At 33.9% G+C, this 22,520-nt stretch overlaps 2 protein-coding genes across 6 annotated transcripts; one reads left to right on the top strand and one right to left on the bottom strand.

Moving 5' to 3' along the window:
* Positions 1–1,369: 1,369 nt before the first annotated feature.
* LOC107007150 (protein SMG7-like) lies at positions 1,370–8,868 on the bottom strand. 5 transcript variants are annotated; one of them, XM_027913277.1, is made up of 9 exons: positions 8,604–8,863; positions 7,537–7,669; positions 6,719–7,321; positions 6,490–6,612; positions 4,842–5,074; positions 2,981–4,751; positions 2,779–2,899; positions 2,522–2,672; positions 1,370–1,953 (listed from the first exon to the last, which is right to left on the bottom strand). In XM_027913277.1, the coding sequence occupies exons 2-7, from the start codon at positions 7,606–7,608 to the stop codon at positions 2,801–2,803; spliced, it is 2,901 nt and encodes a 966-aa protein (XP_027769078.1). In that variant the 5' UTR covers positions 7,609–7,669; positions 8,604–8,863; the 3' UTR covers positions 1,370–1,953; positions 2,522–2,672; positions 2,779–2,800. The 5 variants fall into 5 exon arrangements, with proteins under 5 accessions (XP_027769078.1, XP_015061124.1, XP_015061121.1 ...); XM_015205638.2 differs by having other exon boundaries at positions 2,522–2,663; XM_015205635.2 differs by having other exon boundaries at positions 2,522–2,663; positions 2,779–4,751; positions 8,591–8,868.
* A 3,367-nt stretch (positions 8,869–12,235) lies between these two features.
* Positions 12,236–14,513, top strand: LOC107006114. Its single transcript, XM_015204749.2, has 2 exons — positions 12,236–12,761; positions 14,262–14,513. The coding sequence occupies exons 1-2, from the start codon at positions 12,236–12,238 to the stop codon at positions 14,273–14,275; spliced, it is 540 nt and encodes a 179-aa protein (XP_015060235.1). The 3' UTR covers positions 14,276–14,513.
* The last annotated feature ends 8,007 nt before the right edge of the window (positions 14,514–22,520 follow it).

Below are 22,520 nucleotides of genomic sequence, written 5' to 3'. Positions count from 1 at the left end.
AAAAAAAATTCAGAATTTTGTATCCTTTCTCAATTTGTATTTAAAATTGTATGTATACAATTAATACTTGTATTCATTCAAAAATTATGTTGCATAGTTTATGAATTTGACATTTTTTTTCTAATTTGTATTTATTCTAAAGTTATGTCAACTAGTTATGTATTTTATTTAAGAATGATTACACAAAATATTCAATCTTTTCAATTTTATATTTCATTCTCACTTTCTCATCATACTAATTTTTTGTATTTTATATATTATTATATAAAATTCTAAATAAAAACTAGAATAAATAGAAATACAAATAAAATACATATTGAAATGAATACGAAATACAAGATTTTTGAAGAAAAAAATAACTACAGAAGGAAAAAAAATATATGAATACAAATATATTTCTTAAATGACTATATAGATACATTTGGCATACCTATTGGAATGAATACAAACTAATAAAAAACAATAATGAATATAAATAGAATATATTAATGAATGAATATAATTTTAAAAAGGTAAAAAATACTACAGAAAGAAAAAAAAACAAAATTTAAATTTTATTTGAAAATGTAACTGATGAGAAAATTAAGTGATCCTTACCTTTTTTTGAAATATTCTCTCGCTTGATTTTCTCTCTTTTGTTATTAAATAATTATATTCTTTCTATAAAAACAAATAATAAAAACATAAAAAAGATACATAATAAACTAAAATTTGACATTTCTACTAAATATGCAAAATGTTGCTAATGAGCCTTCTTAAATGTTAAAATATTGACATTTTAAAAAATTTCCTTTAAAAAAATAAAATAAAAATAAAAAAATAAGCACAGGATGAAATTTCTATGTTTTATACAAAGTTTAATGAATATTTTATTTTATGTCTGACATGTTGGGCCCGTGCACAACTCTAGTAACACTAATATATGATAAGTATATACACCATCAAAATATATACAATCCAATTTGTAATATTAATAAAATGTTTTCTTTTGAATATCAAATGAAAAAGGAAAACCAAAGCGTGTTCGTAAAAAAAATAAGAAAAGAGAAGTTCTCCCCTCCCCCACCTTCCCTTTATATGTCACATTTTTTAATTACACATTAAGAAATTAAAGTAATTTTTCCTTCGATCTTATTTAATGTTTTCTTGAGTAACTTTTCAATACATGATAAATATGTTATATTTAAAAAATTAAAATCATTTGGACGTCCAAATAAATATTTGAGTTTATTAAATTGAAATGTCTTCCACCCTTACATAAGCACTAGATAGTTATGCAGCATTTTAACATAAAGCCATGGGTTGCTACTTGCTTCAACTAGACGAAAACAAAAGCCACAAGACATTTTAGGTAAATGCCTCAACACACTGAAACAAAAGATAAAAGGTATTCCATCAAAACAAATAGTTTAGGTATTCCCTGCCTGGGAAACTGGCGCGACAAGATACAGGTGACCAGACACTAATTATCCATCTGGATCACAAGCATCACAAATCCAAAATAACATACATGACAAGATTTTGTTGTCACTAGTAGACAGTGCGACAAACCAGATAAAAGTGAGATAACCATATGTGTGTACATATTCTCAAACTTATTTTCCATCAAACATCCATAGTTACTCCCCTGATAACTAATCCATAGGTATGATCTTCTGCAAAATCCATTGCAGAACTTTCAAGCGGATATGTTAACTGCCAAGATATCTACTTTAGACATTTAATAGTTGGACACTGCTCATCATGACATGTAGAAGAACTTCATAAGAGTGATCTACTATCAGATAGATAGACTAGCTTCTCATTCATTGACTGCAACCAGCAATCCACCAAAATCTGACATACCAACCATGCAAGCCATCCAACCATGCAAGGTTCTTACTTCCAAAGCTTCCAATTGCTGCACCTACTGACCTCAGTCTAACTCGTCCAGTATGGAGAGCTAGGCACAAACTGCATACACCCAAAAAAGTGTGAGAAATTTGTTGCTTTCAACTTCAAAGCTCTGTGGTCTCCCCTCAAGTGAGTGAGAATTTAAAGAGGGTAAACTACTTGCACACATGAACAGGGAATTAACTTTAATAACATTGAGATGCAAACAGGAAAGAAAGTGATAGTGAATTTTAAATTGGTATTCAATAGCTTAGAGACATCATAATTGTTCATGGCTTCCAATAAGAAAAGCATAGGATTCAGATTCTAACTCTAGATCAACCTCAGCCCCCAATAGAAGTAAAAAGAAACAGGATAAGGAATGTCTCAAATACTATTAGCAAAGCTTATACAGACAACCAGCCAAACACACAACTATTAAGTAAGCTCAAAGAAACTAGCCTAGGAAGAAAAGGAAACAGTGGGGGAACTTTCTCAGTATGCTACCCAGACAAAAAGGTCTTATCATCAGGATGAATCATAAGAAATTGTCAAAAGTATGTCCACTCAAATGCACAGTGGAAAACCAAGAGAAACAGAGAGATGGGAGGAGGGAGGAGGGAGGAGGGAGGAGGGAGGAGGGCTATACCTGCTCGACAGCAAGTGCCTGCAACACTCCAAGACCATCCATGCTGCAAGAAAAACTTAATAACCTTGGCCATACTGCAAATATGATGGTTGAACGTCCTAGCAACAGGCCGCTGGACATCGTCACAGTAACTGTTAACAACCTGGAAAAACTTAAGCATCCAAACGTAAGAAAGATGAATATATGGGTAGGAAAGAAAAAGACATGGGATATTTACTTGATCAAGGTAATTCTCCTTTAAGGTACAAGGATTTTACCATCTATTCTCTCGTATCCATATCACACGAAGAAACGGCATTCCCACAGAGACTGTCCTTGATGCTGCTGAGGCAATGCAACAGATTGTTGATTCACACTCTTGAGTTGCTGAGGTTGCTCCTGGTACAGTTTTAATTGTTCAGATATCTGGTAGTCCTCCCGACCTTTCTGATTCCCTAATTGTACATGCAGGGGGTTTACCTGTTTCCCAGGGAAAGGAAAACTTGCCATCCCAACTGAGCTACTGCTCTTGCTCACGGAGACGTAGTTTTGTGTTGAATGATTAATGGAGTTATTGAAACCAGTGCTCTGATTTGATGAAGACAGCTGATATCCATCCAGCCAGCTATAGTCATCCATAGGAGGAAGAGAATGTTCATTCTTTACAGTTATGGCTGATGAAGATTCATCCACGACTTTGGAAGGAACATAACCAAAGCCTGGGGGTGGACCCAGATGCCTAACAGGTCTGCTAACTGGATTTTTCTTTATACCTGTTGACGTGACTGACGGAGACTTTACTGACATGCTGTCCATACCAGCTACTGAGGATGAAAGTGAACTGAAGTTAGATGGTATAGCAGCATCTGGAACCTGCGCAGGAATGCTATTTGCTATGCTAAAATTGACAGACTGTGGAAAAGGGATCGAATATGTTGCAGGTGGAAATACTCCTGAACGATCTTGCAACTCAGATTTTATAGTTGGATCATTTCCTATCAAGTTCAAGCTAGCCAATCCATTCATAACAGCACCCTGTTGAACGGACCACATTGAAGTATTTGGTTGAATAGGCTGCATATATTGGCCACTGTTATTAGCAATAGTTGAGTGAGGCCTTACACTTGCATGTAAAGCACTCGGCGTGATCAATCCATCAAGTGCAGCTGAAAACGGGCCCACCTCATTTCCAAGACCAGCAGAGGTTATGCTAATGCGAGGAGGAACATTGGCAGCACCAACATATGAAACAGGAACTTCCGTGGCCATCATGTTTGAAGTGCTTCCATTCACATGCTTTTCTGCTGCAGATGGCTTAAAGACAATTACCTCATCTTCTTCCTCACACTCCACATACAATTGTTGCTTAGGCTGCAGAGCTCCTACAGTTAACTGCCCTGCAGCTGGATTCACCAGCCCAATACCACTTAATTTGGGAACTTCCATTGTGCAACCATGTACATAATCATCAGACACTTGGGGCTCAATGCCAATGATGAATTTCTTTGCCGTACTGTTAAAATATATTCCCTCTTCTCCAACACGGACCACACTAGCAAGGGCCTTTCCTGCAGCTATTATCCTCTGGAGACGTGATTTCTTCTCTTTGATGCCACCATCACCACCAAAAGAATGCTTCCTTGAAAAATCAAGGATAAGTTGTGCCGGAAGAAGAGGTAGAAACCCTCTCAGTTCGAAATCCTCAGGCAATGCAAGACGATTGCCGCTTTCTTCTTCATCATACCTGCTCATATTGAAAAAGCATGTTTCATCCTTGTCGTCATCAACAAACTTGAACCCACTGGACAATAGCTTATTAAAGAAAGCAATACAGTTCTTCCAGAAAAATGATCTAGCTGTCGTTTGTTTCTCTTCTGGTTCATTGCCAAGCGCAACATCTTGATGGCATGCCAACCACTCAACAAACACCAAAACACCAGGCAAAAGGAAGCTTGTGGTGGGATCACTTAGTTGGACACATCTCTCAACAACATGACCCATGAACTCAAAAACAGCAGTAAACGAATTCTGTAGAAGAACAGATCTCTGTAAAATCTCAGCATACGACTTATTTTCACTTTCCCTGTTCACATTATGAACAGTGAATATCAGGATACCCACAATCCTCACAATAGCCAGTCTACAGTCGGCAGCGTCAGTACCAAAATTATACTTCTCATCAGGCCCAGAAGAGAGAAGCTTGAGCAGATCATTCTTAACCACCAACTGCACTTCTCCAAAAGTTTCCAAGCTGGTTAAAGATGGCAAAAGAACAATATCAGCATATTGTTATATTATATTCAAATAGAAAACTCAATTAGACTATGGACAGGAAAAATACCTAGTGCGGGTGAAAAGAATGCCATTCAGTCGAACATATCTCGTGGAGAAGGTTCTAAAGATGTACGACATACTAGAAGCTTTTTCCTGGACTGAGATTGCTTCAACCTTATCATCTTTCATCGGTTGCCTCGTTTCTCCTTTACCTCTTCCTTTTCCAATCGTGCGAAGAGGTACTGCCTTGGTGGAGGAAACTTTAGTATCCCCCAGTATCTGGATGTAACACTGACGGTTCTGCCAAAAGATGACACAGAAGCCGCTGCTTACAAATTTTACAATTAACCAATAACATCTCAGAAAAATAAATATATAAATATTTTGCACTAGGGCTATAAGAAACCCAAAACTTATGGGTTGCACACCTCCTTGGCAATTCATATGAATAGATAACATGTATTGATATTAATAGAGTTCAACTTTTCCAATCAAAATGAAAGAAGAGGTTCTCCACATAATGAATTCAATGCCTTGAGAGCTTAATCCAACACTTTATTTAGTATTTATCTAGGCCTACAAATACTAAGTAGTACAAAATGTTAAAAATTAGAGCTTATGAGTAATTCCAATTTTCACTTGAACTAACATGGACTTGGCTCAAATCAAGGAGGTCGTGCCTACGCTAGCTCATGGGTCCAATTCAACTCAACCTCTAAACACTACTTCCTTAGTTTATATTTATATAAATGGCGTCCTTAGTAAAAATAAATATTTATTAATAATTATCATTTCATAAAATCAAAATAAATAACACTATTCCTCTTATTTTACCATTGGAGTAAATGAGGCTTTATTCAATGGAAATGGTTAATGAAAATTGGAGTAAATGTGATAAGGAAAGAAGAATGCAACTTGGGATTTTTATATGACAAGAGGTGAATTGAGAGTTAGTTGTAGGGTATAATGTTGACCGATTTTTAGAGGCATTTAATGGAACACGTACCTTTGGGGTATGAATTTGGTTTTATACTTTCTGGTAAAGGTTGCACTATCAAACATACTGGAAAAACTCAATGCCCAAACCACAGTAAAATATAAAACTCGAAGATCCTCCCAATCTATTGTTCAGAATTACAAAAACGATACACATGTATGTCACAATTTTACTAGAGGCATATTCTGACGAGGCCGCAAGTAACGAACATAATACAGGGGGAATAGCACAGCTCTATGCATATAGTTTACAATTAAAATTTCTCCAACAACAAAACCAACTTCACCACCTGTGACCGGTCTATGGTTTTCTTTTGCATAAAACTTCAATACTGTCTGCTATAACAGTAAAGTACATTATCATTAGCTTTTACCAAAATCATTTATGATAATGTATCACAAGAAGCACCATACTACTATAAAATGTTTGCAATGGCATCGAGACAGTTCTAAGACAAACACACAGAAGAGATATAGATGACTTTTTCTTATTAAGTATAAGTAGAAGAGAGATATATGACATAATTCAAGTCATTCTAAATAACTACTGTTTTTTAAACTTTTCCTGCATCTGCCTATGAGTAACATAGACTACTTACACTCTTAAGATCGCAGTCTGCAGTCTGTACTGAACAAATCTAGTAGACATGACCCTACAAAAGAAGTTGGTCCAGGAAGGGGGAGGGGGAGGGGGATCACCTCAAAGATAGGTTGGTTACCTTCTCAAATGCAATGATCAAGTTATCCCTTGCAGTGGCAAAAGGGCTTTCTACTGCAAGACTGCGGAAATAGCGATAAATAGCCACCAGCTCATCATTGGAATAGGAAGCCAGTATTGCAAGCTGAGTAAACAAGGCAATCAGCCACCACAAAAAGAACACTCAGAAACAAACCATTTTATATGAACATTAATCAATATTCATCTTGCCCTTTAATTGTGGAAAATACCTGATGATGAGGATTACCACTTGAAGGCCAAATTGACGAAGCTTGCAGGTAATAACTCGAAGCAGCCGCAAAATCACGAGCTTTAGAATCACCCTCACCATATAAGCCTTTGTACCGAGCAAGATCACCAAGATAAATCAAACAACGATGGCAGGATATCAATCCTTTCTTCAACTCCACAGACTTGTTACCATCATTAGAGGAAGCAATCTGATTCTCTGGATCATCAGAGTTATATCCCAGTGGAAGACCATACTTGGCCCTAATTTTTAGCATCAAATCATGGTAAAAACCTGTTGCTTCTGAAAGGAAAGTTTTAAACTGTGTTCGGATCTTTGTGATGCGATCTGGTCCACTAGTAGGATGAACTTTCCCATTTGTTGTCCCACTAGAATTTGCAGCAGCATTGAAGTGTGCCCGCAATTCCTCAATTCTCCTGTAATGCATCTGCCACAAGGCATACTCTATTTCATGTTGTTCTGAGAAAACATGATCCTCCAGGATGATAGTTTCATAGTTTTCTCGCATTTGTTGCCATGCACTTGGATCAGAAGGAACTCTAGCTTGTGCTGCTTTTCTCCGTTTATTCTCCAACTCAACATTCTTTATAATAAAAATTGAAGATAAGAAAAAAAAAATGTCAATCACATGTTTTAAACGAGCAGATATATAGTAGCTCTTTGTGCAAAAAGATGATCTAAATAGATACAACTTGCAACTATACTGCCAACAAATATGGTCGTTAAATGGATGTTCAACTGGCAGCTTTACAAGTAAAACACAACACAAGCAAACACCTAGTATTTTTATACACCAACCTTGTTGTAGAGGCGCTGAACTCGCTCCCGAGATGAATGATCTAAATTACTATCCATTGGAATGGTCATCATCCATCAAGTGGACAAAATGTCCCCCGAAAATAATTCGGAAAGCAACACCAAGACATTTAACCTGTAGGACCACATACCAAACAGATATTAGCAGGAATATTTAAAAAAGGAAAATGATATGCATCCATATACCCATCAAAGCATAAATACATTGCACGTAAGTGCAACCACATGAATCTCATAATGGTTAATTATCCATTTCACTTATTCATGCTATATTTCCACCATCCATCAACATGCTAAGAGTGTTTAATTTCATTTTTGATAGATACCTAACCGAAATACAATGTCCAACCTCAATATGTAGAAAAGCACAAATCTTAAGCTATAAACACCAAGCTCACCAAGTTCCTTTTGTTTCCAAATTCACTTCAAACTCGTTAAATAATCAATATATTATCAATACATCTTAATGGGTTAAAACAGCAAAATGCTTACACTGTTACAACCATCATTTAAGCCCCATATTCTCATACTCACTTCAAAACACTCAATTTATATTACTATTCCTTCCATCCCAAAATAAGTGTCACCTTAGCAAAAGTGACGTTCACTAAGATATCAATCAATAAATGTAATGTGTAGGTTACTAAACTAACACAATTAAGAAGTGGAATACAAGGATATAGTTGGAAAAAACATATTTTTTTGTGCTTCTCTCCAATAAATTATGACAAAATCAGAATCCACTTAAATCACACAAAATCCTTAATCAACAACAACAAGACAGAAAACTATCACAATCATACTCGCCCACCATCTGCCACACGCAATCATTCTCCCCTTATATATAAAGCATAATTTCCAAATTTTCAATCAAGGATAAAACAATATAGACTCAAATACAACCGATCCAGACGAGATAAACAAAACCCTCCAAAAGTTTTAACAAAACCCAAATACATGAAAACACATCAAAAATTCCAAATTAACCCATGAAAATTCCAACAAAATCAAACCATATAACCAAGAAATTTCATACCAAAAATACAAACCAGATCTAAGGATTTCCAAGTTCTAATCGCCTCGAACTCCCAAATACTTCAAAAAATTCATCATTATTTAGGTTTAGAGGGTGAAAAAAAGTTGAAAAACTACTAGGGTTAGATGATTTTAGGGCTATATTGAAGCCATAAACGATGAAGGGGGAAGAGAAAAGAGGAAGAAGAAGAGGAGACTCTTTACATGAACATCATCAGAAAAAAGTTTTCTGTTTTTTATTTTCTTTCGTTTTCGTCGTTGGTGTGGTCTTTAGACGGCTATCATAAAGTCTTATCTTTTATTTTTAATTTTTATTTATTTATTTATTTATTCCTTTCATATTTTGTTTTTTTTTCTCTAATATTTTTATAATTACCAATATTGATTTTTTTTTCCTACTGTAATCGCTTATTTTTATCCAATTATTATTTTTTTCAAAACTATTATACTGGTTCTTGACTAACTCAAAGTCAAAATAAATTAGAAATGTGGCTAGCTCACCCCATTCGGGTTGATCTATACATACTTCAATATTTTACGGGTCAGGTCGAACTAGTTTATTTTTTTGTATGGGTCAGAAAACGATCGGTCCAACCCACAAGTATGTGTGCTATAATTATTAAATTAAATTATAAATTATAATTTAAGAATATTATTATAAATATCAAAAAAAAAAGAATATTACATGATGTTAATGTTACTACTTGTTAATCAAATCCACAAATACAATTATCTTTACAATATTTATTAATTTTTTTTCAAATAAAAGTATAAATATCTAAATAGAAATATTAACCTAATTGTTTTGAGTTTGGACTCTCTTCAATTTTAAATTTTAATATTATATTATATTTTTTAATCATTTTTTATTGGCTCACGGGCCGGCCCTACCGATATTTCTATAGCCCCACAAATCAACAGGCTTATTCAGGCGGGGCTAAAAGTCTTTTTCTTATATGGACTACAAAAATCGTAGTCAAGCCCTATAAAATTTGGGGTTAGACCAGGTCGGCCCAACAGGTCTAGCCCATATTGACGGCTCTAAAATAAATGATAAAGCATATCAAGATATGAATAAAATTTGTTTTTTATCATTTTACTTTTTAAAATTATTAAAAAAAATGATAAATAATAATTCAAACCTATTGTGCAAGATATCAGGAGAAGAAAACAAAGGTTATACGTGTTGTAAAACTAAAGTAAAACAAGACAAGAAATATAAAAGATGATAACAATAGAAATAGGCAGACAAGATATGAGAGTTTTTCTTATTATTCCAAGTATTCATCAAACATTCAAATGAAGCGTTATGTCTCTATTTATAGTGTAATATAGAGACATACAAAAGGTTAGTCATAAATATAACATTAATATGAATATAATGGGAAGGTTATGAAAGTGAAAGGTTAGAAAAGCTAATGGTTATAAAGTTGGAGGTTATGGGGTTTATGGAGGTTATGTTTATCTTCATAATGGAGGAGGTTATGTAATAACTTCTTGGTGTAGTGGACATCCACATTATATTGTTTTATAACACTCCCTCTTGGATGTCCATAGATAATATGCCTCGTTAAAACTTTACTAGGAAAAAACTCTGTGGAAAAAAATCCTAGTAAAGGAGAAAGAGTACACATATATTTTAATACGCTTTCAATGTTGTCTCGTGAAAAACCTTACCAGGAAAACCCAATTGGGATAAAATCATGATTAAGGAAAAGAGTACAACATGTATTTTTCTCCCCCTGATAAAAAACTTTACTTAATATCTCGGAGACGATACATTCCAATCGTATATCACAATTTCTCAAATATTGATGTTGACAATTCATAGTGGATAAGTTTATAAGATGATCACTTTAATGAGTCTTTTGATCGTCTATCTCACCTTTTTTGTCGAAGATCATGTGTGACAAAAAATTTTGGTGAAATATATTTTGGCCGGTCTCCATTGATTATTTTCTCCTTTCAATCGAGCTATATATTATTTTCATATGTGTTGGCTATAATATTCCTTTCCAAAAGAAAATCACATACTTCCTACATATGATAGATCATGAGTCCAATCAAACACACTTACAACTTACTTCGAAATCAATGTTATTTTTGTATGATTTGAAGAAGTGATTACTAATGTTTGATTCTTTGGATGTCAAAATAACAGTGTCTCCATATGTAAATATTAGTCCATTTGCGATCGAGCTTTATGCTGATCAAATAAATATTTTGCATCTACATAATCAAATCATTTCTGACTCAGAAATTGGTCATTTCAATTTTATTGAAGCATGTCTTTTATTCTGAAAGAAAATCACACATCTTTTATGTGTTGAGTCACTTGATTCGTTAGTTTCTTGTCATAACTTGAATTATACTATGACAATCTTTTCATATAACTTTCATTATGTATATCAAATAATCTTCTAGCATTTGCATAACCAACAATTTATAAGTGCACCAATTGCACTAATACATGGCATTTTTAATCATTTTTATGAGATCAAAAAGATTTTTTCTCTGTTTTATGGAGTCTCAATACCATTAGATACTCAATGGAATTGCTTTCACACCTTCTAAATCCTTCAAAAAAATTCATTTAAGCTTCATCATCAAGTTAGACATAATAATAATTCATTATGCATATTCAAGTGTTTCATCTATTTCTAGACTGAAACACGTCTTATTGCATCTACCACTAGAGAATATATCTCCATTTAATAATGTCAGGACTTTTGCAAAAATCCTTTATGCCCCGGACACAAATCGTACTTTATATCTTTCAGCTATACTTTCACACAATGATTCATTTGTACCCCACTAACATAGATTTTGATCTATGAACTATAAGTTCAAAAACATCACTTTCTAAGTGAAACAAAATATACTTGAATAGTATATTTTATTTGGCTAATCATTTATCTATCCACACTATATGACAGATTCAAGTTTAATATCCTCATAACCATTTATATCATTGAATGCTATTTCATATCAAATATATCGTCGACGGTCATTTTGATATCGACTCCAATATGACATAACTTATCGAGATTTTTTCATTTTTCATCAGTTTCAAGTACCTGAACCTTTGCTTAGGTCTTATAAAGTGTTATGTCATAATGCTCTTGTTGACACCCAATTTTGACCAACCTTTAACCATTTTTAGGAATACTATTCAATTAAATACATATTTTAAAATTTATTTAAAGTTCAGAATTTTTAGTCGATTTTGCTTGAAAATTATATATTTTAGTATGTTTTACTTTATAAAATTATTGTAAATATTATTAAAATATTTTAAATTTTTTAATGAATTTTGAATATTTTAAAATTTAAGTGATCTTCAATTATATAAAATTTTTTTAATATAAGTAGTATTTTAATTAAATAGTAATTCCTAAATTTTCCTCAAAATCATTTAAATCTTAACCCATTCTATTCTAATTTCTTTCAATTCTAGCCACTCCAATTCAAATTTTATTCCAATCATAGTCATTTTTTCATTTCAATTCTAGCCAATTTAATTGCAATTTTAACCATTCCATATTCAATCTAATTTTGATTTTAAGATTTCATCTTTTAATCTCATCCATCCATTGAATTCATTAAATCCTATATCAAATACTAGCCGCTTATCTAAACTAATTCTATGGTTGAGATCAAATCCTTCTTTTTTCCTATTTTAAACTATCAAAGATCTAAATCTAAGAAGATTTCAATTTTCATCTTCTTCTCCTCTCTCCAAAAGCAGATCCGCCACCCCTCCTCCCTTTCTCTCTTCCCCTTCCCTTCTCTTTCTCTTTACGGTGAAGGTCGCCAGAGACGGCTACGCCTCTTCTCTCCCCTCGCCTCTTCATCTCTCCTCTCTTCCTTTCTTTCTTCTTCGCTGGTAGCACTCAAGCGAGCTGCCAGGCAGCAGCTGATGCGAGAACTGCAACAGCCAGCAAGAGACAAGGACAAACAGCAGCAAGCAACTAGCAGCGCCGGCGAGGCGTACGCCAGCAAGCAGCCGCTCATCCTCTCTCTGTTTTCAATGAATGGAACAGCTCTAGACGACAACAACATCAGCAATAGCTGCTCTGGCCAGCAACTCCAAACGACAACAACTCCGGCCCCGATTCGTCATAGCGCGAAAGTTGAAATTATTAATGACAAATCTTTACAGATCCGTCCAGGTCTGTTCTCTTTTAGTTAAATTTCATTTTCTTAAAATTCTTAGTGTAATTGATTTCAATGCATGCTTTATTTGTGAAAATTCATATTTTATGTGAAATTCATCTTAAGCATATGCTACTGTTTGTGAGTCTTTGAATCGTGTTCTCTTTAATCCTTGATACACCATTAGAGTTTAGTCTTTTGGAGTGAACTACAACATATTATAATTTGTTATTGACTAAGTTTTATTAATATTATGCGCTCAAATTTGTATTAAAATCAAAGGTTTGTGCTTGCTTAGTTATTCTCCTTTAGTTGTTCTTGAAACCGATTTAGTGGATCTTGATAAGAGATTTGATAATTGTTTGAATGTTTCTTTAGTTAATTGGATTGTTTGTCCATTTGTTGATCGTGATTCGCAAAAAAAATATGTTAATATTGATTAATTTTCTCCTCTTTCTGTGTTACTCCGTTAAGACTTGTCTAGTATATTTATAGTACTATTTTTGGTAGAATTGTGATATCTCGATATAGCATTGTTTAAAATCATTATTATTATTATTTCTGATCAATTAAATGGAATAACCTCAACTAAAGTGGCTGGATTTTTACTTTATTTGGTAGAATAATGAGTTGATTAAAATAAGTCAGATTTTCAGTCTCATTCCTTAATAAGGAAAATATTTTGGTTGGGTTTAATTCATTTTCTCCCTTATTTAAATTGTTTTGTTTGGCTAAGGTAAGAAATTAATTTTGATTTGGATTTTTATTATTTATGGAAAAAACAATATTATCTTTCTAACCTTTATTCTTATTTATTTATTTTTGGTAATGAAATATTTTTTTGATTTTGGATCCTCTTTTTTTAAGGAAAAAATATATTACTTTCTCTTAATTTATTCTTACTTGCTTAAGTTTGGTAATATTTTTTTTTCAATAATCTGATTTGGCTCTCTTAAAAAAAGAATAAGTTTAATGGATCTTTTTCCTTACTTGTAAACTTAATTGATTTCTTACTTGTTTATATATGGTAGAATAATATTGTTTTGGCTCTTCTTTATTTATAGTAAAAGAATATTATGCTCATAAATTATTCTAATTTATTTCTTTTCCTATTTTGTTCCCCCCTCTTCTACTATATAAGACCCCTCTCCTCTCATTCTCTCAACATTGATTTAACTCATTCATTTTCTCTTAACACAAGAGCTAGATTTCTTAAACTCTCTTATTTCGTTACTACTCATATTATTGCTACTCTTAAACAAAATAAGTTTTCGGGAACTTTCAAGCGCTACTTGGCTACTTTGCTTTGTCAGAGTAAGAGTTGGATCAATTCGTTTTCATTGCTACCATTCCTTTTTTGCTTAACCGGTTAGTTTTCTTTTTGCATCATACATTTGTGTAAGTTGATTGTTCTATTATTTTCTATATGTATAATTTGTTGTTAAGCAATTGCATGTGTATCTCACCTTATCTAAATAAATATGATTACTTGTGTAGTTATTTGATTGCTTTGACAGGTTTCAAACTTTAAGTTCAAGTTGAAGATTAGCCATGAAGAAAGATTATTTGTTTAATTCATATATTTGAATCTATATATTTCTTATCTATTTATTTGAATTTTTTTGTAATATTTGTATAACTCTAAAGCTCTCATTTATAAAATATATTCGGGGATTGTCTAAGGGGAGGGGGGATTATATGCAAATTTGTAATGTTTTTTCCGTGTTAGAAAGCATGCTTATAGGACTAAAATATTTTTGCATCATCTATATGTGTTGTTTTAACTTTCCAATCGCCTAGAAATCATAGGAATCACAAGCTAATCTTTAGTATGCTAACTTACGTTGAAAGGAGCAAAAATTTAATTGTCAATTTGTCCCTTATTTGCTAATATGAATTCTTATTAATAAGTTTGAATATGTTCACTTAGAAACCATGCATATAGGATTTAATTAAATAAGATTGTGCGTTAAAGTCACTCCCTAATAATTTTCAGCATGTTTTACAACTAGATAATCTCTCAATATTTTCAACTATATGAAAAAGAGCAAATTTTCTGCATATATTATTTCTTTGTGTTTCATCATAAAAAATTCTGTCATACAAATCTGCCTACAAAAACCCGCAAAAATAACTAAAATGTTGCATCATAATTAACCCTTCTCATCTAGAATTTGCTGCTAATTAATTTCTGCAGCTAATAAAAATAACAGTATAAGAAAATATTTCTGCATTAATAATATTATGCTTTTCTGATTTCTTCATTTTATGCCCTAAAAATATGTTAAGCAATAATAATCAATCTGTAAATCTGTCAATGTTTTAAAAAATAATTTCCTGCATTAATAATGAATTTATCACTTATCTAAAATAATTTGCTGCATTAATAATAAATTTATTGGTGTTCATAAAAAATAATGTTCTGCCTGAAATAAATAAAATCTATTGTTCTAAAAAATAATTTATGCATTAATAAATAAAATTTGCTACTTTAAAATGTTTTTCAAATATTTTTTTTCCGCATGCTAAACACCGTTTCTTTTAAAATAATTTGCTGTATTTATAATATTCTGCTATTGTTTTTGAAATAAATTTTTTGCATTTGTAATCACTTCTGTTTCCATATTTTTAAAACCAATTCATGACTTCCTTTTTTTGTCCTTATAATAACCTTGCATCTCTAAAATTAATAAATAAGTTATTTTAACTTTGTCTATTTGTATGTTCACACACTTAGCATGAAACCTTTCACAATTATGTGTTGTTTGCAAGCATGTCTAGTTAAAATTTAGAGGCCAAATTGAGACTTATCGTGCTAAAATTACCGGCCTGTTTGTCTTGTTTATTTGACTTGGTGTCTAGGAGGGTCTTATATTCTATTTTGTCTAAACCCACCCTTTAAGAGTCCAATGCCTCTTGGACAATCAAGTTGGGACGATTATGCACCTTTTAGGTACAAAATGCATGCGGTAGTTGGCTCTATGGAGATGATGATATCGACTCAGGCTTGAAAGACAAACCTTGATTTTGTCTGTCCCTATACGGCAGCCTATCGGAAAAATAAAAAAAAGTCGAGTGCTGATCCAAAAAGTCTCTTAGAGCCTTCCTTCCCTTTTATCCCTTTACTTGTTTATTTTAAATTATATTTATTTGGGGTAGATTAAAATAAAATAATAAAATTGTTTGCTTACTTATTTGTCCATCTTCTATGCTCTTGCTTATCTCTTATTTAATTGCTTAGTATAAATATTTTATTTACTTAGACTCTCATGCTTAAATATATAATTAAAATAATAATGAGCTTTTGATTCAACTTGTTGTTATATCACCTAGTCTCGCATGTTAGATTTAATAAAAATGATTTAATTGTTAATATATGCTATCACCTAGCCTTTACTAATTAATTAGTCAAAACAATAAAATAGTTTCATTTGTTTTATATTTCTTATCACCTAGCAAGCATGCTACTTAAATAATATCAATAAATGAAGTGACTTTAATTGCTACTTGTAATCCCCACATAAAAATGCATGAGATTCGACCGGGACCCACATTTTTGGACCTCGAGGGATGCCTAACACCTTCCCCTCGAGGTAATTTAAACCCTTACTCTGATCTCTGGCTCGTTGACCTTAGCTAGACTTAATTGGGTTAGATAGGTACCCTAGTGCGCCTTAATTCTTTAGGTGGCGACTCCAAACTCAAAATCCCGAAAAAGTTGTTATGTCGTGCACAAAACCCGTATTTTGATGAAAAATGGGGCATCGCGCGATAGCTCTTTCAAAGTATTACCTCATTATCATGACCATTTTGATAATTTGCTCCTCTCCTTTCTCGAGGAGTTTTACATTTGGAATTGATTGATCTATCACGCTTCTGGGTATCATAGACTTTGTCCTCCGAGGACTATTTATTGGAACATTTGCAACTTAATCAAAATATCTGGTCAGCAAAAATATCTGGCAAAATATTTGCAACATTTTGCAAATGAATTATCTCTTGAACTTCAAGTTCAGTTTCTTTTTAACGAGGATCTAGATATTTCATCTCACACACAATCTCAGCTGCTAAACATATCTCCCCTCCTAATATTAGGATATCTAACATTTACCCCAACCTCATCTGGGGATCCATCTTTGTGCTTGGTGGAGTCATAAAATCATATATGCACACATCACATTTTTAGATGAAAATTATTTGGTTCTTGAACCTGAACCAATTGTGATGGGAGAACCTTGTTGACTTGATGCATACATGTTAAATAAACTCATCTCATACCAAATTTTATTTGAGAGATTTGTTCACATAATCAATGGTCTAGCTATAATGAGAGACATACAATTTTTACTAAACTAACCAGCATTATCAATATGACTTTATAGTTTGGAACTGTGCTCTTAATTTAATAATTCGAGCAAACAACCTTACAAAAATCAATTTGTAAGTTGATACAAATGCACATGTGACCATACCATAGATGTAGCTATTAAATCATAATAGTAAACGGTCTATATGGCAAGTCAACGAGCCCATATTCACCTTTTTATATGTTTCAGATAATTTTAGGGGATACAATCTCAACCTTAGCTGGTACAATGATCATTTTATCACGAGAACAATCTACAAAAAATAAAAATCTTGAAGAATCTTCTTCAACATATAGCGACGTGAATTCTCAATTTCTCATGCATCACATTTGAATCGGAATGGTCAACCGATTATGCCAACTAATATTTATTCTAGTAAACTTTTAGCATACTTTTGTATTTGCATGTGATTCCATCATCATGCACATGTTTGTATATAACAAACAAAGGAAAAAATGGATAATTTTATACGTAAATATTTATAAATTACTTCAAGTGTAGTAACATGACGATATTAAATCTTCTCATCATTCAGTCTTAATATAGTATTTGTTTTCAATTCTTCTGAAACTTACAAAGTTTCTTTTTAAGACTTACTACAACCTCAATATTATGAATAATTTCAGTTCTCCTGATGGTAACAAATTAGCGCTATCAAAGCTATCAATTAATTAGTCAATGGTGAGGCTGTGGATGAAAATCCTTCCACGAACCTTCTGTAATAACCTGCTAGACCTAAGAAACTTCTGATATTTGTAGCAGAGGTAGGTCTGGGCCATTGTTCCACTGCTTCTATCTTTTGTGAATCTACGCGGATCCCTTCGCTAGATGCAATGTGACCAAGGAAAGCAACGGATTGCAACCAAAACCCCCATTTACTAAAATTAGCGAATAACTGGCGATCTTTGAGAGTCTGCAGAACAACTCTCAAATGACTTGCATGTTCTTCCTCACTCCTAGAGTAAATGAGGATATCATCAATGAAGACGATAACGAACAAGTCTAAGTACTGTTTGAACACTCTGTTCATCAAATCCATGAAAGCTGCAGGAGCATTGGTTAGTCCAAACGACATAACTCCAAATTCATAATGACCAATACCGAGTTTTAAAGGCTGTTTTTGGAATGTCACTATCTTTGACTCTGAGCTGATGATAACCCGATCCGAGGTCTATCTTTGAGAAATGACTAGCACCCTGAAGTTGGTCAAATAAGCCATCAATCCTGGGTATGGGATACTTATTCTTGGTTGTGACCTTGTTCAACTGTCTATAGTCAATGCACATTCTGAGAGAACCATCATTCTTCTTTACGAACAATACTGGTGCACCCCATGGTGAAATACTAGGTCTGATGAAACCCGTATCTAGAAGGTCTTTCAACTGCTCTTTCAATTCCTTAAGCTCTGCTGGAGCCATTCTGTAAGGAGGAATGGAAATAGGCTGGGTATCTGGAAGGAGATCAATTCCAAAGTCGATTTCCCTTTCGGAAGGAACCCTGGGAAGATCTTTTGGAAATACTTCTGGAAATTCACAGACTACTGGAACTGACTCAAGAGATGGGGTTTCAAGGCTAGAATCCTTTAACCAAACTAGATGATAGAGATAACCCTTTGAGATCATCTTTTTGGCCTTAAGGTAAGAAATAAATCGACCCATAGGCGCTAAGCTACTACTGTTCCATTTTAAGATTGGTTCGTATGGAAACTGAAACCGAACAATTGTAGTTCTGAAATCGACCGAGGCATAACATGAATGTAACCAATCCATAGCTAGAATGACATCGAAGTCTATCAAATCTAACTTTACTAGATCTGCTGAGGTGACTTTCTGAGAGATTGTGACAGGGCAATTTCTATATACCCGTCTAGCTATAACTGGGTCACCGAATGGAGTAGAGACTTAGAAGGTTCTGGGAGAGTTTCTGGACTGATACTGATTTGGACTGCTATACGGAGTTACAAAAGGCAAAGCCATCTCTGTTGTCTTTCCACTGAGTGAACCATATCTGAGTCACATCCTCGAGTTTGTAGGATGCCAATCTCACCTATCACTACCAGTTACTGACATCACACCAAATATTTTCTTGACTTGATCAATAAACTTCTGTGGTTCCTTACAAACATGCGATCCTAAAACTTAAACGGATTCATCCTAACAAAATCACAAACTCTGGCTGCCATTGATCGATCATTTTTATTAGTATGAACTAGAACCTACTGATTGTTCTGGTTGGTCATACTTTTAGCCAAAAGCTGAATTGACTTTCTGAAATTCTGCATTTGAACTTCCTTATATGGTACTAGAGGAACTGCGTTAGCATTGCGTGCATTAGCATTCCATGCCTAATCTCTATGAGAAGGCATGATCTTAAGCGCATAACGATGGATTAGAAAGAAAATCATACCAACGCACGATAAGAATTTCAAGAAAAAAAAAGTTTTCCTAAAACGCTTCATAGTCTCCCTCTCATTAGATGTGGTGCACTTCACACCAATGAAAAGGACTCTACTTAGTGCGGATTTTCAGACATCCTACAACTCTTGAACCTAGTGCTCTGATACCAAGTTTTGTCACGCCCCGAGCCACCCCGCACACGCGGACACGGAACCTAGGACCACAAGTGATCCCAAGCTAACCCTACTGGCATGATCATGAGCATTCTAAAGATAATAAACTGTTGCGGAAGCTAAATCATATTTAAAATGAAAATATGGGGAATACCCATATTCTATAACTGAGATATTTGAGAACAATGAGTTCAATACAAAAGAAATATTAACTCAATACTAAGCTGAATCTAACTATGTCTGAAAATAGCCTCTAAACTAGACTAGAAATACTGGTACAAGCCCCAGCTAAATCTAGCAAAAACTGAAACTAAATGACAAAAGACTGAAATGAAACTCATGCTTGTTGTCCTCAGAGAATGAGGACTCACCACTGAATCTGCTGAACTGGATATCGGAAAATCGATCTATGCGTGATCTGGATGCTGAGAACCTGAACCTACATCACGAGAAGATGTAGCGCACGTATGCGTCAGTACTTGAAAGGTACTGAGCATGTAGGATAGAGTAAAGCTGAAATAAAACATAACTAAACAAGCACAAAAACAAGTATAATAATCTGAACGTGATGTGCTGAATTCTGAGCTAACTGGATGCAGTGACCAATTTATAACATGCTGAAACTGAATACTGAATATACTAATAAATGGTCAATGCAGAGAGTCCGACTGAACTATGGGAGCTACTAATAACCGATAATAAAACCACATGATCTAAATGTGGAGTCCGATGTATACGCCCCATCGAGAGGACCCAATATACCCCGCCAAAGGTATAAAGGCATGCTGGCGTGATCACTAAACTGATTGCCCACAGAGGGGACTTACAACCTACTTGGCTAGTAGTTCTGGGACTATTGGGTACGCTAAGCCCTATCCAACTCGATATTATGCTACTCCCAATGAATTCTGTAAATTAACTGATTATATCTGAATTTCTGTAAATACTGGATAGCTCGAAACTGAACATGCAAACTGCGAATGCAACAATTAATCTGGTAATTGTGCATTTATAACTGAGGCATGTATATCTGAAGTGTCTGAAATATATGACCAAGCATGTGTAATTCAAGAACTAAAGAAATACAAAGCTAGGATTCTGAAATTCATGTGATAATCTGAGTAATAACATTGTAATCTGATTTGGAACATATATTTAATAAATTCATGAAGTTATATCAAAGATCTCGAAACACTAGGTTTAATCATGTTAAAAAAATCAAGAACTGACTGAAACTAAGGACCCAATGGGTGAAAGGAACCCACTAGTGAAATCCCACATACCAGGTGATGAAATTCACGGAAAAATACTTAAGTTTCGGGGCTGGAACTGCTGGGGCTTGTGGAATTCTTGAACTAGGGTTCTTGATCTTTCTTCTCCTCTCTTGCTTCTAATTTTCTAAGTTCTGATTTAATGATTTGACTTGGATATGTTTTAATTATGTTTCTAGGGTTAAAATGACTAAAATCTGATGATTTAGGGTCAAAACGACGTAACTTAGGGTTTAAACGGAGTGGGAAAGTTCAAAAAGACCCCTGGGAAGGTTGCTTTCGGGCCTAACGACGGCCAGGACTGACGGTCCGTCGTGTGCCCGACGCCCCGTCGTTGGGTCCGTCGTGAGGGCCTGTTCGACAGACCTTTATTAAAATGGGAATAACTTTTTACTCGGAGGTCTGATTTTAGCAAGGTCGGTGGATATGGAAATATAGTTCAATTATCTATCTGTGGGTAGGTCACAGAAGACCTAATTCATTTTGTGCTAAGAGTTATGATCATTTTAAGTTGACCCAACTACATTTCACCTTAACTGGCTGCAAATTTTCCACCTACGAACCATGCTGGTCATCCATAACTCTTGTCAGAGAGTGGTTGAAGGGAGTCTTGATTGACGGTCACGGACTACGGACCGTCGTTTGACCTACGGACCGTAAGTCCGTCCGTCGTCCAAGACTTAAACCAATTTTTCTAGGCTGAAATTTTTGGAAGTTTCTGATCCCATTGATGGTTGTGCAGGACGGACCGTGGTTCAGGCTACGGTCCGTCGAAGCCCCCGTTGGTAGCACCTGCAAATTTTTCTGAAAAACTAATTTTGGTCTGTTTTGGCTACGGAGTGTTACAACCATATTAAAAAACAATGTGTCCAATAACCTTTTATACAATTCAATAAACAATATTATCTTTTTTTTTTTTTTGAACTAACATCTTAAGAACCCATAATGTTTTTCCTTTTAATTATCACAATGATGACCATTAACATTTTACCATACTCATATTCATACATTCAACCACTTATCATTTTTCAGAGATATTAATACAACGTTACCACATTCACATAAGAGAATAGAGCAAATTAATGGGGTAAATTTCATTACTTTCAGTCAAAAGTATAAAATTTTATATTAGTCATCATCATATCATCACTATAGTGCATTAAGACTTTAACCCATGTCTTAGCCATATAAAGACACCTTTGGTCATAAATCAATGAGACTTGAACCCCCAACTTCTTATTATCATGGTGTACCAAGACTTTAACTCGATGTGTTACCCACTTGGTGCGGTGAGACCTGAATTCACCGTCTTACCCTCAACCAATGTCTTAATAAACCAAATGCATTATCAAAAAAATAATTATCGAAAATCATAAATATAATCTGAACTTGATTTAATATACAAGAAAAATGAACAAATCAATTAATTAGAACAACATGTTAGAACCATATAAAAGTCAATGGACTAAAAATAAATTCGATTAAAAGACTCAAAATAGTCCCTCATCTTTGGGTTAAGGCTCAAAGTGATCTTTGAATTTTCACATGGAGCACTAATAGTCCCTCATG

This window comes from Solanum pennellii, chromosome 12, assembly GCF_001406875.1.
Source record: "Solanum pennellii chromosome 12, SPENNV200".
NCBI classification, from domain to species: Eukaryota; Viridiplantae; Streptophyta; class Magnoliopsida; order Solanales; family Solanaceae; genus Solanum; species Solanum pennellii.
This window is presented reverse-complemented; position numbering and strand designations above follow the sequence as displayed.

Bases quoted from the DNA above. Each gene is read 5' to 3' on its own strand.
- LOC107007150 (XM_015205635.2), bottom strand. From the start codon at position 7,608: ATGATGACCATTCCAATGGATAGTAATTTAGATCATTCATCTCGGGAG. The intron at 7,322-7,536 runs GTTGGTGTATAA...TTTATTATAAAG, and splicing joins TTCAGCGCCTCTACAACAAG to AATGTTGAGTTGGAGAATAA. The intron at 6,613-6,718 runs GTATTTTCCACA...TTGTTTACTCAG, and splicing joins GTGGTAATCCTCATCATCAG to CTTGCAATACTGGCTTCCTA.
- LOC107006114 (XM_015204749.2), top strand. From the start codon at position 12,236: ATGGTTGAGATCAAATCCTTCTTTTTTCCTATTTTAAACTATCAAAGA.